Below are 22,480 nucleotides of genomic sequence, written 5' to 3' on the forward strand. Positions count from 1 at the left end.
CGCCGTCGAAGTAGGCCTGGCCTGTAAAGGGCAACGGCCAGCACCCGACCTCCTTCCACACTCCGTCCCTAGTGTCAAGGGACCATGTAAACCCGGTTGTGGACATGAAGATGGTGCGCCCGTCCGGGTGCAACGCGTACGAGGTCACCAGATCAAGCCCCATGCACGGCGGCGGCCGCCGCGGCGGTGCGCCATTGTCGTCGTTCCAGGACCATGCCATGATTGCTGTTTCTGAGCCATACCACGAGCTGGTGGTGGGCGTCCGGGACAGGACGCGCAAGGAGAAGGAACGCTGACGGAGGTCGTCATCGTAGAGATCCGTCAAGACGTAGAGCCTCTCGCCGTCGACCACCGTGGGGGCGCCGCCCGAGTCACCGAGGTAGCCATCCGGAAGGCGCGGGCCGATGGTGAGGGCGCCGGTCTCCGTATCGTAGACGAGGGTTGGCGGGCGCGGCGCCTCCTGATGATTGCCCTCGCGGCCCCTGAGGTGCGGGCTGGTGGCGATGAAGATACTGGTGCCCACTGCGGTGAAGGCCATCGGCGCACGATCTGGCGCCGCGAATCGGAGGACAGGCTCGGGGAGGGCATCCTCCTCCATGTTGTCGGTGTCGAGCTTGTGGATGCTGAACCCTAGGTACCCGCCCTGCTTCCTCTCATCCAGCGCCAGATACAGGTGCTTCTTCCTCTTGGCGCAGTACGGGCATTGCTCCTCGCTCCGACGTGGACGCTTCATTGATTGCTGCTAGCTACTCGATCGCCGGCTCGCCAGACACCTGGCTCCAAGGTCTCGTCTTGTCTTGTCCTCGATCTCGTCTGCAGGCAGGGAGGAGCCGCCGGTTAATTTAATTTATTTATAGACCGACCACAGATTCCGACTCGTATTTTTCTATCAACTCGTATTTGGACGGCTTGCGAATTGCAATGCAAAAGCAATATAATACTACGCCTGTGGAATTGGAGACGCAGTCAGGGACGGACGGGGCCGCCCGGCCGCGATTCGATTCGGTTTCCAGCCGGCGATCCCAACAACTCGGCTGCGTGCTGTGCCTAGAGGCATGTTTTTTATAGGCCGCGTGAGGGATTTACACGGTGACTTCTGAACCATGGTGTTGGTGAGATGAGGTTTTCGTTACAACGATTCAATGTGGTACACCCAATCCTCTCCTTCCCATACCCGTATGCTAGTATCAGTTATTATCATTGATAAATCTTAAGTCTCCGGTACTGATGGTTGCATATATATAACATAACAAATAAATCTCTGAACTATGAAGTTGTCATGGTGACTGCGCGGCAATTTGTACATTCCATTACAACAGACATTTTTTTTTTTTTGCTAGTTCACCATTTTTGTGAAGATCCCAGACTACAATTTCGCAAAACACCATTTAATTAGGTTTGTCACATGAATCTTAAGATATGAAGCTAACATATACATGCAAAGCTCATTCGCATCCCAACTGGAGCATCAAATCGTTGAGTTGCACTGTTAACCTAAAACATTCAGAGTTGAAGAACAGCAAATATTTATCTCCTACAACTAAAAAGAACAAAAGGAAGATAATTTTTTTGTGTAACTTTTGTTTGGTGTAACCTTAGCCTCTTCTTGCGACCCCGCATGCAGCTCCAAAAGGAAGAAAAAAATACGTACGAACGAAAAAGGAATCCGACACCACGGCATGCGCACGATCAGTTCGGCTTCAAAAGGAAACCAAAATAATATGTACGCACCTGACATGCGCCCGCGATGTCTCTTATTGTTTCCTAAAAAAACCTACGATCCATGCAAACCCTCCTAGCAAATCACCATCTCCTTTTCCAAATAAACCCGACGCTCAGAATCTTTTTATTTTTGCAATCAGAAAGCAAACAAACAACGCTGTAAACCGTTCCAAGCAAATAAAAAAGGAAGCAAACAAACAACGCTATTCCATATAGAAGAAGAAGAAGAAGAAGAAGAAGAAGAAGAAGAAGCAATCAACGCCTGGTTGGTCTCATGCGATCGCTATTAGTGCCTCCCGCGACCCAGCACGTGTGAAAAAAACTGCCTTTGCTATGATTGCTCGACAGCGATCTCCTCCAAGCCACCACTGCCACCACCAAGTCTGATCCCTGCGATCCGCTACCCCAATCCTCTAACACCCTGTGGCAACTCGACAGCATCGATCTGCTACTCCAGGCCAACGACGCCTGTTGACAGGGCCAACATTCATCGACCCTCGCCTCCCTCGCGATCTGCATCTCGGCCAGACGACGCCAATCTCCCTCATGATCTGCTCCTTGGTCAGACTGTATACATGACACGACAAGTCATGCTAAAAAATACCAAAATCATGTCTATTGTAGTATGTATTGATAGCAGTTATAATGCACGATTAAACCTTTATATAAACTAATAATAGAACCATGCATTTGGCTCTAAAAATAGAAAACAATGTTAATCATGATTTACTTTAAAAATAAGATGGATTATGTTTCAGAAAAAAAATAAATCTAAGCACTGTATTTCTATTGAAGTGTCCATTTGAAACAAATTGAGTGATTCCAACAATGAGAAGACGATTTGAAGTACCCCACTATAGTATAGTGCAACTATGCAACAGAATGTATATTTTTATTGTTACAGCATTGTCAAACTGCTAGCCTATTTACCTGCACTTCATTGAGAAGTTCTCGATATGTTTTGATCAGACTGCTTTCTAGTTAGATCACTATCAACAGTGACTTGTTCAGAGTCTGACTTCACTATGTAATTAGAGATGTAGTAGTCCATCGGAGGCCTGCATGAGCTGTGGCAGGAATCATTAGTGCCAATTACATGCAGTTCCATGTTGGCCCACATGAGCTGTGGCAAGAATCATTAACGCCAATTTTGTGCAGTTCCATATTGCACGATGGTCAAATTTACTTATATATGATTTCACTACGGCCATCTCATATCTAACAGGATTGTTGATGCATTATCTACAATATGACCAACATCAACAGGAAGTCACCCCCTAAATTAAAAAATTACTACACAAAACCTTCATTCTATCATTCAGAAGAATACAATAGACGCATAAATTGTATTAGGACAGCACGCTAGAAAACACTGCTACGGGACAACCAAACTTTTATAATAAACACATGGAAAGTTCTATAAAATAGAGTTTGTGAGCCTGCGACGTCGTTCATAAAACTTTATGGTTTGCATTTAATGTTATTTTAATGTTGATATTAAAATCTTATTGTGCGATCTATGTATTTTTAGTATAAATTGTTAGCTATCCAATAACAACGCACGGGCACACTACCTAGTACTTATAAAAACCTAGTACTTATAAAAGGTGACAAAAGAACTACGAGCAACAACAATTATCAACTTTTGCATTAGGACTCAAGGGCCCACACAGAAAACAATACTAGTTCAGTTGAAATACAAAACAATAACTTCAGTTGAAAAAGACATCATCTGTGGATGACCTTTCCCTGTTCACTACTATTAGAGAAAGACAGGGTTTGACTCCCATGTAGCTTACTACTGATACAGAATCCAGATCAAGTATACATATGAGTTTTTGTTTCATTTGGTGATACAGACATGCAACAAATCAATCTCACCAAAAAAAAAAAGAAAAGATATGCAACGAATCGGTTTTCTCATGATCTGGGCATACCAATATACAGACCACAAGAACGGATGACCGCTCGATCTATGTCTCCATCTGCTTTACAGAATGTGGTGAAAGGTCTCACCAACGTGGTAGAACAACAATGCGATGTCAAAAGGCCGGCGTGAAAGATAACAGCATCCACTGCCTACCCGATAATACTGTAGGCTACTGTTACTCTGCGGTTCAACAGAACGTTGATGCAATAAATTTTCAGGTAACCTCTCAACTGCTGCTTCCTTTTTCTCTCTTTTTTTCTTTTCTGAAAAAAGGTGAACTGCTTTCTCATCAAATTCCTAAGGCACATTGCTTCTTAGCATGCTGGGGGATCAATTTCACAACAAACTCCGTCGGTACTCCTCTCAACTCTGTTCAAGCAATGTAGATGTAGCACATCAGGATTTTCGTAAAGTAGGTTTCAGCTGGTGCAAATGTAGAAATAGCATGAACTTACCATTAGGCTTAAAATTGAAGAGATGGGGAAGGGAACGACCATTTGGTAAACGTGAGTTTGGGTCCCGCAGTTCATCAAAGAACGGATGGACTAACGCCTCCAACTGTTAGAGAGAGAAGAAACAATATTATTGGTAAGTGGAACAGATTTCCCAAGATGAAGTGTTTTAATACTTACTGCAGTGCACCGAAGGTTTGGTGAGTACTGCAGAAGCCGTGAAACAAGATCTACAGCTTCAGATGGCATTCTTTTGTGGAAGATCTGGTGAAAAATATGAATCATTAGATTTCACAGTATATATAGAATAATATAAATATTAGACATTCATCATCAAACGAAAGGAAAAAATAAAAATGTGTAGGTTTTACCTTGTGCCATGGATGAGCTTTGATTTGCGGAAACTTAAATTCGGTGTAGTTTGGATTCATTCGCTTAATTTCATCCCGTGTTGGAGTACCTAGAACCTGAAAGAAAAATAAGCCTCCATGAGTCAACTGGAAATGGGTAACTAGCAAGCTATATCTTCAGTTGAAAGAAATCACTATTACCTTAATAATTTCAACAAGCTGATCGACACCACTGTCCCCAGGGAAAACAGGCTATCCAACAACAGGTATCTTATGAAAAAGTTGCTTCAAAGTTGGCTGATATATCACAGTAACTTGGTTGTTGTCTTACCTGCCCTAGAAGAAGCTCAGCAAGAACACAACCAGCAGACCACACATCAATGGCTGTTGTGTACTCTGTAGCACCAAATATGAGCTCCGGAGCTCTGTAGTATCTAGAACAAATATATGAAATATTTGGTTCACCCCGTACCTATTAACATAGATAGAATTTCACAATTTTAAATGGCATACACAAATTATGTGATGCTACAGGTGACATTCAGTACATCTAGAAGTTACGGTCGATACCAAGACTTTGGCACTGCCGAAGTCACACAACTTCAGCTGATGGGTATGTGGGTTTACCTGTCACAAGAATTATTCAATATAAAATAAGTTGAAATTACTAGCAATCAAACCAAATGTTTCTCTAAACATTTTAAGAAATCGAACCCACACGCATACCAGAATATTCTGTGGCTTTATATCCCTGTGGCATACCCCTACGCAGTTGTGCAGGTAAGCCAAAGCTCTACAAATCTGTAAATTTAGACCAACGAAATGCACAGGCTCAGTAAAAAAGAACTATTGATACAAAAAAGGACACAATCAAAGTTGTGTTGAAAGAATGAAAGGTACTTACAAAGTCTCAGACTTTACCTGATACATATAGAGTTTAACATAAATCAACGGCATCCGTTGGTTCATCTTATTGTAATGTTTAATAACACGGTGAACAGTTTCTGGCACATATTCAAGCACCAAATTGAGGTAAAGCTCTTCCTTATCAGTCGTTGAGCAGAAGTAATGCTTCAAGCATACAACATTTGGGTGATCAAGAACTTGCATTGTTTGCAGCTCACGGTTCTTGTATCTCACGTCTTGAAGAACTTTCTTTATAGCTACTCTCTCACCAGTTTCCAGACACCTGGCCTGTTAATTGTAATTTCAAAAAAATGTAAAAACACAAGTAGAATATGAGAGTTATGAAAAGCAGAATCTTTGTGTCCAACAACCGACCTGGAAGACAACTCCAAATGAACCTTGCCCCACGATACGTTCTGCCATGTAACTAATAGTCTGCAATTTAAGAAATGACTCATTTGTTATGAACCTTCAAGGTTCCTTTAGAGGGACTGAAAATGACACAATTACAGGCTGTGGCACATAATATAATTTTTTATTACTGTTCATAGTATGTATGTTTGGCAACCATTGCCACATGAAGTTGCACTAGGGACTAGACAGACATTTAAGGATTGCCATGGCCGTGCTTTTTCTAGTACCTGCCTCGACTGTGAATTTCTTCCACCAACAGTTGTCACGATTGTATGACCGACCTCCATCCCATTGCCATTGACAACAACAGCTTCCACCTCCTGATAAAATTGCAAATAAATCAACAAGTGGTAGCAACAGATATCAAGTAATCTCTCCACTCCAAATTTTTACCTTTTCATCCCTTATGCTCATGCCATTCATCTCATCTGGCAATCGATCAGTGGTTCCACTGGTACTCGCTTCATAACCTGACGATAGTAGACCTACCGATGTCATATTGCCTCAGAAGGTATTTTATTGACCAAGTTCCTTTCTACCAGAAATATACTCAGTTCACCTGCAAAAAGCATCATTCTAGCAAATCAAAAAAACACAATCTTTGCACCTAATCTGAGAAGAAAATTGTTATTCACTAAGTAGATAATTCATCTGCACCATTACATGAATAAACTCTGCTAATCTTTTCAGACACAGATAAATGTTGTTTTGTACCTTAATAGCTCCAAATTTTGATGACTTTCTATAGTGATAGCATGTAAACCTATTAGAGTTATAATATATATAGGAAGCAACATCAAATTGAATATAGCCAATTTGCAACCTTGCTCATCACCAGTTTAAAAAATTATAAGGATGTTGCTGCTCAGAGTTCAAATAGTTTGGCAGCACACATTATTATTATTTTCACTACACACACTATAATATGGCACATATTTTATTGGATAAAGGTAATAGTTGGCTCCATGATTTCATGGGTGACCCAAGGCGGGCTGGGTACGTCTTATCGCCTAGGCGACAATACTCCCTAAGGTGAGCTAGGTCTGCTTCGCTTTTCAAAAAGAGATTGGCTCTAAGAATTAGGGGTAAACATCTAAGTTCAAGTGTTCAACCATCGATTCCCCAGCATTAGGTTGCATTTTGCCAAAAAAAACACATGTATCGATTTGATAATAATATGCAAACCAGCTCAACTTCGACAAGAACAAGCTCAGTCTGCAGTGAATTTAGAAGTCAGTGGAATATGGTATCTTTCTGGGTTTGAGAAAAAACACCTTGGTAGTCCAGTAGTAGCAAAGTCCAGCAAGAATGTTGCTAAAGACATCTCCTTTTACACATACTATTATATAAAGATGGCCCCAATAGAATCAATTTTGTTTTGCAAAGTTTCCCAGAGAACAGGAATTGGTAGCTGCTTCTCTTTTTAGCGGTGTAGTCGTGTAGAGGTGGAAGATAGGACCTCTTTGACGCGCACTTACTTTGGCATGATACAAGAAAGCAGTAGCCAGCAGTGAACTATATAAGAAACAGGTCTTTCGACCACGATGACTTTAAAAACCGAGTTTTTCTATCAATTAATCATCTCAACTAACCCATCGGCGACGAGAATATGAGAATATGTGGGTTTCCACACCTCTTGACCAAATCACATAACTAAGAGAAGTCCCTACAACATAAATCAAGAAGCCACCGATCCCCAAATCAACTACAAAGATCAAATCGAGGGTGAGTGCTCGAAAAGAAACCCATCAAAACGCCTCATACGACCTCCCCTCATATTTGTGTGATAGCATAATACAGATCGAATTTGAACCGTCCTCGACCGGAGTCGCTGAATTCCCACGGTCCCAATAAATAATTCGACCAAAAATTCAGAGGAAAGGGCTGTTGGGACTTACCAGATCAGAGGATTTCCATAGTGCGGAGCAACTCCAATCGACGGGTTGAGGAAAAGATTCGATACCAATCGTCCAATCCGTTGGGCTGCCCTCTACTCCCAGTCTCTTGTGCCCGATTCGAAGAGGCAGCAGAGGAGCAGGGGAAGGCGGCGGCGCAGTTATAATAGAAACTGCCAGCCGAGCACGAGCGAGCCAGGTGGGCAGGCTCGAGCCCAACACAAACTCGAGCCGAACCAGCTTAACCTACTACTACTAGTAGCTTCCAGACCGGCTCGATATCGGCTCGTCCATACAAGATGACCACGGCCCACGGACCGGTCGGCGTCGTGGAAGATGGAGGCCCGGTCCCCGAGCGCGGACTCTGCATTGCCACGTTTTGCATTTTATCTTTGGTATAAAATATGGAGTTTGTTAAGTCTCAAATCAATATGAGAAGGAAAAATCAATATGAGAAGGAAAAAAATTACTTTTAATGGTTTGGCAAAATTAAGTTGGCAAAACCCAAAGTGTGGACTCAGCAATTATTTTTTTGGCAAAAAATTTCTTCGTGCCGTCGACTCCAAGGTCCAAGCAAAAGCTGACACCAATACATAAACTCTAGGCACCATGGAAACCCGATGCAAAGGATGAATCTATGGCTATGACGTACGTACCTCCCCCACAGTTGGGGATGAAGATCGCCTCCCCCAAAGTCAGCGTTGATGTCCAACGATATGTAGAACCGAAAGATCGTGACCTCTAACTTTCCGCGGGAAGAAAATGGCGGTGGCAAGGAAACCACGCGCGGGGAAGAAAAACGCGCAGGGTTATGCAATGTCAGGTGCAATACATGGTTGACATATATACTAAACTTGGCTAGGAATTTGCCGAGTTAACCAAAATACAGAGGCCCATGTGTCAAACCATTGGATATAAGCTTTTAAGACTTTTTTGCAAAAACAAGAATACAAAACTCATTTGCAAAATCGTTGGAGATGCTCTAAAGTCTTGTTTAGTTGCTCAAAAATTTTAGGTTTGGTATGATAGAACTTTCGTTTGTGTTTGATAATTATGGTTTAATTATGGACTAACTAGATTTAAAAGATTCGTCTTACAAATTACAGATAAACTATGTAATTAGTTATTATTTTTATTTATATTTAATGCTACATGCACGCGCCCAAAGATTTGATATGACAGAGAATTAAAAAAAATAAATAAAATTTAGAACTAAACAAGACCTAAGTTTGAGTTTGTTCAAAAGTACTGTATTTGATTTGACTACAAAATTTAGACAATATTTTTCTAAACTCCATATATGTCAGTGAGTAAAAAAAGTAAGGGACGTACTAAAGTATGATTCTAAATTTTCTAATACTACTTTTTTTAACACATTCGTCTGTGGTGGTTGTAATCCTTGCGTAAATAATTTAGCATAGGAACATCTTCAAGGTTATGCATTTTTAGTTTTGCATTTATGTGAATTTGTAAAGTCCCAAATGAATTTGCAAAGTTCCAAAAGATGTGATCTCCAACCATTTTGCATTTTGCCAAGTCCCACTTTTTTTTGCCGTCATTTTTTCTATTTTCGCGCGCCTCGTGTTCGCCAAATCTTCGCGATCGTCATTCCGGTCGCCGCCAGTTTTCGCGAACGCCGCCGCCAGGACCTTGAACGTCTGCTATCCATTCGCTGTGTTTGCCATTTATACTAAGAAGCAACGACAAGTGCATGACAAAAAAATTAATGGCGCACAGGATCAGTAGCAATGATCATGTCTGCTTGATGTGTCGGCCACTCAATTGATCAGCGACATCAGTGGAAGGCACAACGACAGCACGAGGTGAACTTCTTCAGCCGGCGGAGGGAGGAAATCTTCGCACGCCAGGAGCGCCAGGAGGGGAGATCGCACGCGCCAGGAGGGAGGGGAGATCGTGCGCCCGCGAGTCCGACGTGGACCGACGCGATGCCTGGATGCAAAGCTCGGAGGAGGTAGGCATATATGCAAAGCCTCAACTTCTATTTGCCAAGTTTATCAAATTGCAAACCTCAATTGCAAAACCATTAGAGGGGTATTTTCTAGTCTTTTTTTGCAAATATGTCAATGCAAAGTCTATTTGCAAAGCCCTTGGAGATGCTCACCTAATGTGCATTAACTCTTATTAAACTATAAGTTAGACCAGTCTCAATAGGGTTTCATGGGGGTTTCATGCACATTAAATAGGGTGACATCTCAACTTTTTGCATGAAACTAGAAGGATAGAGAAGAGAAAGGTTTCATGGCCACGAAACGAAATAGCCTAGTTTCCAAAACTTTGAAAACGGTGTGAAATGCGCATTGAGAACTTCGTCGGTTTCATCCGGGCGATTTCTTCTTCCTTCAAGCCGTGCCAGACCCCGACGAACCTGCTCTGCCTCAACCCCACCCACGACACTCCGCAATCAGCCGCTGCAGACATCCGCAAACTCCGTCGCCCGCCGCAGTCGCGGGCCACGAGCTCTGCTGGTCGCCGTGCACTGACCGTGAGCTCTGCCGTCCGCCGTGGTCACGGGATGCAAGCTCCATCGTGCTCGCAGGCCGCGAGCTCCGCCGCTCGCCACGGTCGAGGGCTGCGAGCTCCGTTGCGGTTGCGGGCTACAAGCTCCGCCGTACGCCATGCGCTGGCCGCGAGCTCCGCCACACGCCACGCTCTCCGACATCCGGTGTTCGCGAGCTCCGCCGCGCGCCGTGGTCGCGGGGTGCGAGCTCCGTCGCGGTTGTGAACCGTGAGCTCCGCCGCGTGCCACACGCTGGCCACGAGCTCCGCCGTCTGCCTTGCGCTCCACCGCCTGCCGCAGTTGCGTGCTGCGAGCTTCATCGGAGTCGCGGGCCACGAGCTCCACCGCCTTCCGCACGCTCGCGTCCGTGCCGTCGCCTTCCGTGTTTGCCTCGACCCGCACGTGGTTGTCCACGGAGCTCGCGTGTGGCCACCGCAACGCCGCCCATGGAGCTCGCGTCCGCGCCGTCGTCTTCTCTGTTCGCCTTGACCTGCACATGGCTAGAAGCTCGCGAACATCGTGGTGGAGCATGTGGCACGGCGGCGTTCTGCGTGCTTACAAAGCTTGCGGCTACGCAGTCGCATGGGAAGCCTACTGCGGCCATGCCTAATACGTGGGGAAGAAAGAGTGAGACTGGTGTGGGACCTAAAAATAGCTAAAATAATATATGAAACTGTGTAATGAAACTATGCAGTGAGAGAGACCTGTTTCATATTTTATTTCATGGTTACACCACTAAACCATGATCATCGACACATAATAGTCATCATACATTTAACCCTCATTATTAAACTGTAAGTTACACCACATGAAGGACCTAATAAAATACACTAACATTAACTTCGATCTTGGAATTTTGTTTGATTTATTTGTTGAACAAAAATTGGATAAACCCTATTGAATCCAACAAAATTTAGGGCCTACTTGGTAGAGCTTCATCTAATTCTGATTCTCTATGGAAGTTGATTCTTTGAGAAAAGAGATTCTTTAACTGAAAGTGATTGCTGTGATTATTTTTTAGCATAAATTTTTAAAATCACAATAGAGAATCACTTGACATGATTAGGAGAAACTACTTTTTTAGCTCTCAACCTCTTTCATTTGAGATAATCACTTCATGAAATCAACATAGAATCATTTCTCTTTGAAAAACTATTTGGTAGAGCTCCTGCAAGATTTAGTATAGAATTAACTTTGAGAGCTCTGCCAAACAGGACCTTAGGCTTATTTGTAATCATTACTGCAAATATTATTAATGTAAAATGACATGATTGTAGCTAGTTAGCTACTCTTCTGAGTTAAGTTAGCTAATCATGTTAACAATTTTTATAATTTAATAGTAACAAGCTTTAAAGTTGTGTTTGGCAATGAGAAACGTTTGAGATTCACAATAAAATCACTATAATCGCTATCAAACACCAGAAAGAGAAAAATGTTTAGGAAGAATCATTTAAATCCAATTCTCGTTCTTATACAAGTCCAGAGAAACACCTAAAACATAATTTATTCTAATTTTAGTTCTGGTTAAAGGAATTCAACAAGTTAACAAAATAGTTTCATGAATTGATTCTGTTTTGTCATAGAAATATTTCTATAGGGAATCTAGATCCAAAACGTTTCTACAGAGTTTAGAACCCTTCCAAACGTGCCCTAAATCTAGAAACCTTGTGTTGGTTTGATCTCCTACCAATATGGCCCAACGGTCTTATTGGGCCTTGACTCGCGCCTGAAAGGTCCTAATATGGCTAGAGGGGGGGTGAATAGCCTATTTAAAAATCTACAAACTCACTAGAGCAAAAGGTTAGTAAATAACAAAGCGAAGCTTCTTGCTCTAGCTCTAATGGGGTATTTGCAAGCCACCTATCCAACAATTCTAGTTGATATAATCACTAGAAACACAAGAGCTATGTCACTACTTACACTAGAAAGCTACCTAAAGTTTCTATTCAAGTAAGTAAGCTACTCTAGTTTGCGGGAATGTAAAAGAGATGGTTTGAACTTTATACCGCCGCGTAGAGGGGATGAACCAATCAATAATATGAAGTCCATTCACCGGGAGAAATCCAATGAACAATCACAATGGAGACATACAATTTTTCTCCCGAGGTTCACGTGCTTGCCGGCACGCTACGTCCCCATTGTGTCGACCAACACTTGGTGGTTCGGTGGCTAAGAGGTGTAGCACGAACCTCGTCCTCACTAGGACACCACAAGAACCTACCCACAAGTGAGATAACTCAATGACACGAGCAATCCACTAGAGTTACCTTTCGGCTCTCCGCCGGGGAAGGTACAAGACCCCTCACAATCACCGGGAGATGGCCACGAACAATCACCAACTCGTGCCAATCCTCCTCCGCTACTCCAAGCCGTCTAGGTGGCGGCAACCACCAAGAGTAACAAGAAAACCGCAGCTAGAACGATCCCCAAGTGCCACTAGATGCAATCACTCAAGCAAATGCACTTGGAATCACTCCCAATCTCACAAAGATGTATAATCTATAAAGGAGATGAGTGGGAGGTGTTTGCTTAGGCTCACAAGGATGTCAAGTATGTTAGAATGCCAAGAGTGTGAGCCCCAAGCCGGCCAAACACGTATTTATAGCCCCTCAAACAAATAGAGCCGTTGGCTCTTTCACTGGGCAAACTGCGGGGGTCACCGGACGCTCTTAAAGGGGCACCGGACGCTGAACACATGCGTCCGGTGCTCCAAAGTCAGCCGCGTGTCACAGTTTAACGGTAACCTGCAGAGCACCGGACGCTGAGCAAGTTAGCACCGGACGCGTCCGGTGCACACCGGTCTAAAACACAGAGAGGTCTGCAAAACGCGAGGGCACCGAACGCTGAGCACCGGACCGTCTGGTGCTCACCGGTCTTAAACCTAGAGAGGTTTGAAAAATGCACAGGTCACCGGATGCACACCACCGGACGCTCCAAGCTGCGTCCGGTGCCTATCGTCCGGTGCCTAATCCTAACTGAGCCAGCTGCCTGCACACCGGACGCACAGGCACAGCGTCCGGTGCTTCTGGACCAGCGTCCGGTGAGTGTTTCTCAGTAAGAAACACTCTCACGACTTCTCCAATTTTCCCACCGGCGTAATAGAAAATATGCACTTCATTTTCTCAAAAAGCGCCGAATCCCGCCTCGCAAGCTCGGTGGGAGGGAAAGAGGAACCCATCCTCTCTCTACCCTTCAAACTCCACCTCCTTCTCAAAGTGTGCCAACACCACAAAGTGTAAACCAACGAGTGCACGTGTTAGCATTTTCACAATCATTTTCTTTGAAGGAGTTAAGTTAGCTCACTAGGTTCTAAATGCATGCTCATGAACAATGACACCTAGTGGCACTTGATAACCGCTTAGCCAAAGAATTCCCCTCTTTATAGTACGACTATCTATCCTAAATGTGATCACACCCTCTATGGTGTCTGTTGACGGTCCTTAATGCTCATATTTAACCATCAACTAATCATGGAAAAGGATCCAAATGCAACTAACACTTAGACTTAGGGTTTTATCTGACAGAATTCCACGAGTTTTGGTGTTTGTCTATTTCTGCAGGGGCTTATCAGGAAATACGGAAGGAAGGCCCACACGTCGGGTTTACATAGGGATATTAACTTGACGTGCAATTATCTACCATCTAGAAGAGTCCAGAAGCCATGGGAGCGAACGGGAGACGTGACGGGGCCGGGCACTGGGCGCCCGCCCTCCCCCCTGGACCAATCAGGGTGAAGCTCGGGGATCATGCTCCACCGACCTAATACTTCAAGGAAAACCACACGATCAATGTCGGTTTGATCCGACAGCCCAGATTCATCTGAAAAGACTATATAAGCAAGGCCCCCTGGCCCCTAGAGATCATACCTCTTTTCTACAGAATCAAAGTTAGGGTTTCAATTCTTCATCCAAGTAGAGAGGATTCCTCTAGTTCTTCTAGTTCTACCTTTAGTTCATCTAGATCTAGTTCTAGTTCATCTAGTTCTAGTTCTAGTTCCTCTAGTTCTAGTTCTAGTTAGTTCTAGTTGTAATCTAGAAAATAGGGAGAGAGAAGAGGAGAGCGGAGGAGGAGCCGGATCTGTCGGATCTTCCTCAACATTGTACTTTTGCAGCATCTGGTTTGTTCTTCATCGTTCTCCAGGTTCTTCAACTCATAATTCCTGAGTTCTTTAATTACTTTTATTTACATTCAAGTTATTTATTGGATTCCCGCTTGCATCAAGTGCTCTAATCTTTGAAACATTAGAGTAGTAATTAATAGATTAGACGTGGTGTTTAGTCTTGCAATTACCTGGAATTGCACCCAATCCTGTGGATTGTTGTGGTAGCCTTAGGGTAGTGACAGCCCTAACGGTCGACGTATTCCACCTCGTTCGGATCGGTGTTTGTAGGACCGTAGTCGGAGCTTCCTAGCCCCCTTCTCATCTCTTTCTGTGGTTAGTGTTCTGATGTCCCGAAATAGATAATCTTGAAGTAATTCTTGATTCTTAGATCAACTAGAGAACTCTCAGGAAACTTCCTCTCTTCCCACCAAAAATAATTATATAGTTATCCTTGGGCGATCTTGGATCTTAATTAGTACACTCACGTTCTCTATGGAAAATCGATACTCTGGAATACTCCCGGGTGAAGGCTACATCGGTATCCGTGCGCTTGCGGATTTTTCTGTTTGCGTTTAAAATACCCAACAAGCTTTCTAGCGCCGTTGCCGGGGAACGGTAGCTGTGCTAGTTTTGAACCAAGTCGTCCGTGTATCCTTTTTCTTTTCCCTTTTTACCACACTCACCTTACCATTTTCACCATACCACATGGATTTCACTCTAAGCATTAATGAGCATGGAATTTATTTCATAGCCACTTCATTTGCTCCATGCTCATATGCAACATCTTACCAATCCGTTGGTTTCTCCAACATCACCACATTCGAGATCTCCAACCCCCTTATCCTTTCTATTTATAAAAACTTTAAAAGGGCAGTTGCCGATGCATATGTCTATATTAAATATTGTAGATCTCGTTGAGTTGATCTTGATATAGGTCAGCGTTGGAGGGGAAACCACTTCGCCGACATAAATTGATGGTTTCCCAAGGACAAGCTTAGTGTCCTAAAACAAGCACTGATCAGAGTGTAACATGAGCTTTTAATTATTTGCAACATTACCTTGTGTGTTAAGCATATAAGGATAATTGTAAAAATATTCCTTCGGGTATTCTTGTCACTAACCTTTCCAGGATTGGAGCAAGAAGATCGAATGAATGACAAGCACAAGGTATGTCCAACCAATCATCATACAACATTGAATTAAATTCATCCAAACTTGAATTTTGCAAAATTCAAGCTTGGGGAGTACTTTATATAAAAACATAATTTGCCATGTTGCTATGTTGGTTGTCCCTACCTTTGAGACATGCTCAATTTGTTAAATAGTAATCACACTACTTCATCTCCACTTGAGTAGATCTCTATAAAAGCCATCACACTACCTTTGTTTATCCTAGTAAGTGTTAGTTTGGAAGTACTGTACATACTTCTATTGGTTTTTAAATTAAGCATGGTGCTTAGGTTAAACAACCTTCCTTAATCTAATTAGACATGGAGTCTAGTTTGGTTATTGAACTAAAAACTGCTTGTGTAGACATTGGTATATTTTGTCAGACTAACCCCTGTAGAAAAAAAAGAAAACTTTCAATATCGACCTGGGAAGTCCTGAGATAAACTCACATTGGAGACAAAGAGAGACACACATGAAGTTTAACAATTTACACAAGGAAGACATAGCTCACAAGAGATGATCCATGGAGGGTGCCACAAACACGATGCACAATCGCTAAGAAAGGAAAGCATCCACAAGGTGATACTGTACCATCACTATTCAAGTAAGGTAACATCTTAAGGTACTTGACTATAACTTTTATAAGCTTCTTCTTGGTTCTGGCGTTCACATGAGTAAAAGAGACAAACATGTATGATTTACAACTCTAGATTAACCAACCTAATCGATTCAACATGTTTAGTCCTTCCACCTTTGTGATTCCATACTCCTAATATGAGCTAAAATATTGCACACTCAATCTTTGGATGATATATATATATATAAACATAAGTATAGATAGATTATCTTTCCATTAGGTTGAGTGATCTGATCTAACAAATGTTTTAAATGCTACACTCATGATCTTATTATCCATCAACTTTGTCTTGCTCACTATGCTTAAGGTTAGAGAAGAACAAATACACTTTTGGTTCTGTTGGTGTTTTCCACCAACAGGGCCCATGCACTTGATCTCTGCCTTGTCTCTATGAGCAGGTACACTTTGAGCAAAATATGAAGGAGTTTTACAACTCCCAGACTCCACCAAGTGAAGAATCTGGATCTACGAGCACAAACACACTGGAGATACTGGACACTCAGAGACAATTCAGGACGCCCTGTCATCCCGATCTCCATCGGCATGGTGGACTTCCTAGAAGCACTCTGCGACTTTGGCTCCAGCGTCAACATTATGCCTAGGATACTCTATGAAAAATTCTTTACACATCCTTTCCTAGAAACAACCATGTGTTTGCAGCTTGCAGATCAGACACTAAGTTTCCCAAAGGGAATATTGAAGAACCTCTACGTCCGAGTTGGTACCTTATACGCTCCAGCAGACTTCGTGGTGATAGAGATTGATACTGATGAGAGGGCACCCATCATCCTAGGGAGGCCATTCCTGAACACCTCGGGAGCTGTCATCTACGCTAGTGCTGCCAAGATCAGTTTCTACATCAAGGGAAGGACGGAGACGTTTCCTTCAAGAACAAGACTACACAAATCTTAGAGCAATCCTGACATGAACCAAGGAAGGACCAACAGGAGGAACAGGAACAAGCAAATGTGGACCAAGTCAGCTAAGATGGTCACTGCAGTTCAAGGAGGTCAAGACCGTCGACTTAAGTCACCGTTCTTGACCAAAAAGGACAACCCAGTCACCTATCAGCTCCTATTCGAAACCATGCCCCTAAAACTGACATACATTCAGCTCCAGATGGCAGATCAGACATTCCGAAAGATTGAAGACAAGTACGTTCCACCCATCATCCTTGGAAGACCGTTCCTCAGCACCGTTAAAGCAATCATCTACATTGGAACATGAGAAGTCCATATGCACTTCCCCTCTGAGAAGGTACGCCGCTATTTTACTGACCTTAACTATATAGTTGAAGACTCTAACCAGGTCAGGATAAGAAGAAGACGACGCAACCGCAACCAGAGAAGTGCACCGAGGCAGGTGTGGAGAGAGAAGATAGTTATACACGAAGAGCAGGCATCGCCGGAATGTGGCAGAACCCCCTAAGTGTTTGGGCCCACCGACACCTGTCATTGTCCTAAGGACCTCTGACGGTGATGCCGGGGATCCTCCCACTTTAGGAGTCCGATGAGCATCGCTGGACGCTCATTCCACTGCTACCTATGGCGTATCCAGCCGGCTCGTCCTGACCACTAGTGATGGTCAATTAACGAGAACTTCTTCTTCTCGCCCTTACAGGATAGCTAGTGGCCACCTTAACACCAGGATCATTCGTTGCGAGGACATTGCAGTATCACAGACGATACAAGACCAAAATAATATTTTAGAGTAAAACAGCAGAAGTATTACATAACTTATTTTACAAAAGGAGTTCTTCCAAATAGCAGAGTGTTATTACAAACCAGGTCCAGCGGAGCAACTTAAACTTTAGTACACAGATTACAAATTTACAGACCCTGCCCATGGGTCACGCTCACTCTTCTTCGTCGTCAACCTCGACGACGGTCACACAACAGGGTCCGAAACAAGTCGGCTCCTGAGCTTCACCTGCAACAGGGGTTGTAAAACCCAGAGTACGGGAGTACTCAACAAGACTTACCCAGTAGAAAAAGAGGAGAAGTTAGGGATGCAGGCTTAGGGTAGACAAGGGGTGGCTGAGCAAGGAGCCAAGGTGATTTGCGGAAAAGCTTACTAATAGTGCATCCTTACTTTCAAGTTTTACCCGCGAATTCCTCTCCTGAAGAGGCCGAGGAGTTCGAAGACAGTCTATCTAGTTGCCTCCCACAGACAAGTCTGTGAGTTCCTAGTCCTAATTTAAAGTATTATACATCCAACGACCAGAGTTTCAGGTCACTCTGAGTCCGAGAATTGGGATCCGAACCTCATGAGACATTTTCCCTTTCTCATTTTATCACTTAGTTGCATAATTAACTACGATGACGGTCGAAGGAATTGAGTCTCCCAATCGGGGAGCAACGACGATTCGAATCGCTTAGCAATCCAGCTGGAGTTCCTAACCACCCGACATATGTAGAACCAAATCTTGCATATGTCAACCCAAAGCAAGCTCTCCCCAAATTTGACCAGGTTCGCGGCACCCGAGAGCATAGTACTCCACCATCCTACAGCCGATCTAGATGTTTCCCGGTCATCTCAGATCCGTAAGGTGGGTAAACACTACTCTCGCCATCGCTCCACGCCCAGTGCGCGAGTAGCTGTTCGCGTCGAGGGATTACAAGATCGGGCTTACCGAGGGCAAGTGGCTAGTACTATAAATTCTCAACCCAGCAGGTCATCAACGGACCGGTCCTTAACCGACACAGTTGGAGACACTACTTTAAGACTCCATTCTTAAAGCAAGTCCACCGACCGGTCTCAAGTTGAAACATCATTGATCATAAGTGTGTTCCACAACAACCCTTCAAACTTTCTTGTTAGAAAACCTATCTAGTAGCATGGCTAAGCATCACTACGCAGTTTTTAAAATAAAACAGGTGCCAAGGACAAGATAACAAATATCAAGGTAGTAAATGCACCAAGTAGGTTAACCCAATTCTTGACTACCTAATGCAGCATTTTCAATTCATAAGTGATAAAAGATTTAAAACATTCAAGGAGGGGTTAATGCATCCGAGGCTTGCCTTGGTTGCAGGGCAGAGAGGGACCCTCGGAGACTTCCCAAGTCTCGGATCCTACTTCCTCGAACGGAGCACCGACCTCGGGGTTCGGTTCAACGGTCGCTCCTTCGGTCACGTGCACTATACGCAAAATGATGAATGCTCATGATATGCGTATGACAAATATGCAAGAAGGACCAAGTCGAGTACAACTTGCCTTCTCGGTGCAACACAGAATAAACAACAATTAAAGTTGTTTAACATCTTAGTGTCTTTACCCAAGAGGTTGCATCTGTAAATTAGTACTTTTCTTAATTCATAATTATCCTAAATTAACTAATTATTAATCCTATTTACCTTAATTAATTCTTAATTAATTATTAATGACGGTAATTAAGCATTAAGGCCAAACAGTAATTAAATGCCAAAGGTCATTAAGGTTAATGACCTCAGGTCATCACATAATCCCAAAATCACTCAAATCCTAATTTTGAGAATTTAACTAATTATTATCTAATTATTTTAGAATTATTATTTTAACTACTAAATAAGGGTTTATTAGTGTTTTATCCAAACATTATCCAAAATCCACCAAATTTTGTGTGGAGCCAGGGAATAATATTCAGAGACTCCCCACAAAGTTTGGTGATTTTTGGGCGTATTAATAAATTACTAAAATTCATAGAAATTTTATTTGCTAATTAAAAGAGGCAATTTTTATACACTTGCCAACTATCAGAAAATAGAACCTAATATTTTTCTTGGGTTCTACTTATTTCAGGGAATCTATACAAAACTTTCCATGATTTTTGGATCAATATACAATTTTCTACACAATTCTACAAATCAAGCATTTTTAAGCAAAAAGAAAAAAAGAAAAACACACTGTGCTACGCTGGTGGGCTGCTTGGACCCGGCCCAAGACGGCCCGCGAGCTTCCCGCATCGCGCGCGGGCGCTGTCCTCCTCACATGGCCACCAACGGGCGGGTCCCGCCCGTCAGATCCTCCTTCCACCTCCCGTCGCAGCTCCGGCGAGCTCAAGCTCATCGCCGGTGAGCTCCCGGCCTCCACGGTGGGGTGGGTTAGCACCTTCGGCCACTCGCGCAACCCCTGGGACATACGGGACAATCCCTACTCCCTCCTAACCCTCCTGCTCACGTCCACGGCGGACGGCGGCACTAACTGCGCGAGCACCGGCCGTTACAAGTGGTTAGAACGCGAACCCACCAGCGCATAAGCTTCAGGGGCTCACCGCGACTTCAACGGAGTATCGAGCGGCGATGGAAAGGCTTGGAGCAGCTCTGGCCGCGGTGAAGCGCTTGCGGCGGTGCTTCGGCCGGAGTTGGAGAGGAACAGCTCGGTGGAGGGCGCTGGTAGGTTAGAGCTTGCGCTCGAGGGTGCAATTGGTGGCTTGGTTCAAGGCGGAGCTGCTGGTGCACTCGAATGGCTTGGAAAGGGAGCGGGGAAGGCGAATTCGGGAAGTGCAGGGAGCTCGTCGGCGTCGGGGTTCAAGGGGAAAAGGGATTTTCCACGACAGCTCGGGGTTTTATCCTCGCAGCGTCGTGCCCGCAGCGGATGAGGACGTCCGAGCGATGCCAGCCGGCAAGCAGCTGCGTGGCCAGGCGCATGGCAGCGCCGGGCGCGGCGGCTCTGCCCCGACGGCAGAGCACCCCCCTGCTCGAGCACTGTAGGAGGCCCTATCCAAACAGTTTTGGGGTTTTGCAAAATTCAGCCAAAATTTGAACTGAAGCCAAATTTCCACCAAAATGAAAGTTGTGCAAAATTTTATAAGCTCAAAATCATATTTTGGTGACCAAGGCTAATTCTGAGTGGAAATTAGTGAATTTGCCAAAACAGTTTGCAATTCAAATCCCAATTCAATGAAATTCAAATTTTTGAATTGGGGACAAATCAGAATTTCCAAAATTACTTTTGATTTTCCATAACCACTTGAAAAACTCCCAACATGAAAGTTGTTCAACTTTTTGAGCTCTAGAACTTTCATGTTGGTCACTTTTCAAAATTCCAAACAGATTTTGAATTGGAGATTCAAATTGGAAAAGGGGACACTTTCTGGAAATCTGTATTTTCAAAATTACTTTGAATTTTGTATTGAAACTTCAAAAATGCAAAACACCAAAGTTGCACATCTTGACAAGATCTACAACTTTGCTTTTGAACTCAACCTCAAATTTTGCTTGGTTTTTAATTGTGTAAAAGGGGGCAAATCTAGGTTTCAAAAATCAGGGTTTCCCCCCCCTAACCTTTCGGAAATCTTCCACCCTAGGGTTTTAGCAACCAATACAAGCATCGCTATACAAGATAAACACACTTTAATTCCCTAAGCACATTCAACCAAACTAACCTCATTTTAAGTTGATGCATCAAGGTGTGCTTAACAATTATGCTGTGCAATGCTGATGATGCCATGATCCGAATTTTAGTAACCGTAACATCAGGGATGTTACTGCCCTTCCCCCTTAAAGAAATCTCATCCCCGAGATTTAAAGCCTTAGGGTAAGTAATGGAAAAGGAAATTTGTCAAAACTCTTTCATCTTCAACTTTCTCATAAAACAAGAAGCTGTGGAAAGATTACATATGTACACTAAGTACATGACTTTAGCTACTCTTTTCCTTCACTCGAGTACACTCCCTATTTATGAGATGTTGTCTTGAAGAGAAGCGTGAAACTCAGGAAAATTCTCCAGCAGATAATCTTCAGATTCCCATGTGGCTTCCTCTTCACAGTGCTGGCTCCACTGTATCTTGTACCACTTGGTAGTTGTTCTTCGAGTAACTCTATTTCTTTGGTCCAGTACTCGGATAGGATATTCCGCGTAAGTCAGATCCGGTTCAAGTTCCACATCTTCAATATCTTGAATTTGGTCTGATACTCGAAGACACTTTTTCAATTGAGACACATGAAATACATTGTGTATCCCGGATAATTGTTCGGGCAGTTTAAGGTGGTAAGCTACCTGTCCACATCGGTCAATGATTGGAAATGGACCAATGTAACGGGGGCGCTAACTTGCCTTTAACACCAAAACGATTTACTCCTTTCATTGGGGATACATTCAAATACACATGATCACCTTTGGCGAACCTTAATGGTCGACATCTTTTATCGGCATAGCTTTTCTGTCGGGACTGAGCAACTTTCAAGTTATTTTGGATTTATCTAACTTTGTTCTCAATCTCTTTCACTAAGTCAACCCCGAAGAACCATCTTTCTCAGGGTTCCGCCAGTGTAACGGAGTTCGACATCGATGGCCATATAGTGCCTCAAAGGGAGCCATCTTGATACTCTCTTGGTAGCTATTATTGTAAGAAAACTCTGCTAGGGGCAAGCAGTCATCCCAATTATCTGGAAAATTTAGGGC

General features: G+C 43.5%; 1 protein-coding gene across 1 annotated transcript; it reads right to left on the reverse strand.

Moving 5' to 3' along the window:
* Positions 3,409 to 7,900, reverse strand: LOC110433974 (shaggy-related protein kinase alpha-like). The gene is made up of 13 exons (XM_021457272.1): positions 7,673 to 7,900; positions 6,168 to 6,333; positions 6,002 to 6,094; positions 5,736 to 5,795; positions 5,376 to 5,648; positions 5,181 to 5,255; positions 5,025 to 5,081; positions 4,786 to 4,926; positions 4,656 to 4,706; positions 4,476 to 4,571; positions 4,285 to 4,368; positions 4,108 to 4,210; positions 3,409 to 4,021 (listed from the first exon to the last, which is right to left on the reverse strand). The coding sequence occupies exons 2-13, from the start codon at positions 6,270 to 6,272 to the stop codon at positions 3,942 to 3,944; spliced, it is 1,218 nt and encodes a 405-aa protein (XP_021312947.1). The 5' UTR covers positions 6,273 to 6,333; positions 7,673 to 7,900; the 3' UTR covers positions 3,409 to 3,941.

Source organism: Sorghum bicolor, chromosome 3 (assembly GCF_000003195.3).
Source record: "Sorghum bicolor cultivar BTx623 chromosome 3, Sorghum_bicolor_NCBIv3, whole genome shotgun sequence".
Taxonomy (NCBI): domain Eukaryota; kingdom Viridiplantae; phylum Streptophyta; class Magnoliopsida; order Poales; family Poaceae; genus Sorghum; species Sorghum bicolor.

Excerpts from the sequence above, each read along its gene's own strand:
- LOC110433974 (XM_021457272.1), bottom strand. The coding sequence starts at position 6,272 with ATGACATCGGTAGGTCTACTATCGTCAGGTTATGAAGCGAGTACCAGT. Across the intron at positions 5,796-6,001 it reads GAAATTCACAGTCGAGGCAG|ACTATTAGTTACATGGCAGA; the intron begins GTACTAGAAAAA and ends CTTAAATTGCAG. Across the intron at positions 4,707-4,785 it reads CTGAGCTTCTTCTAGGGCAG|CCTGTTTTCCCTGGGGACAG; the intron begins GTAAGACAACAA and ends GTTGTTGGATAG.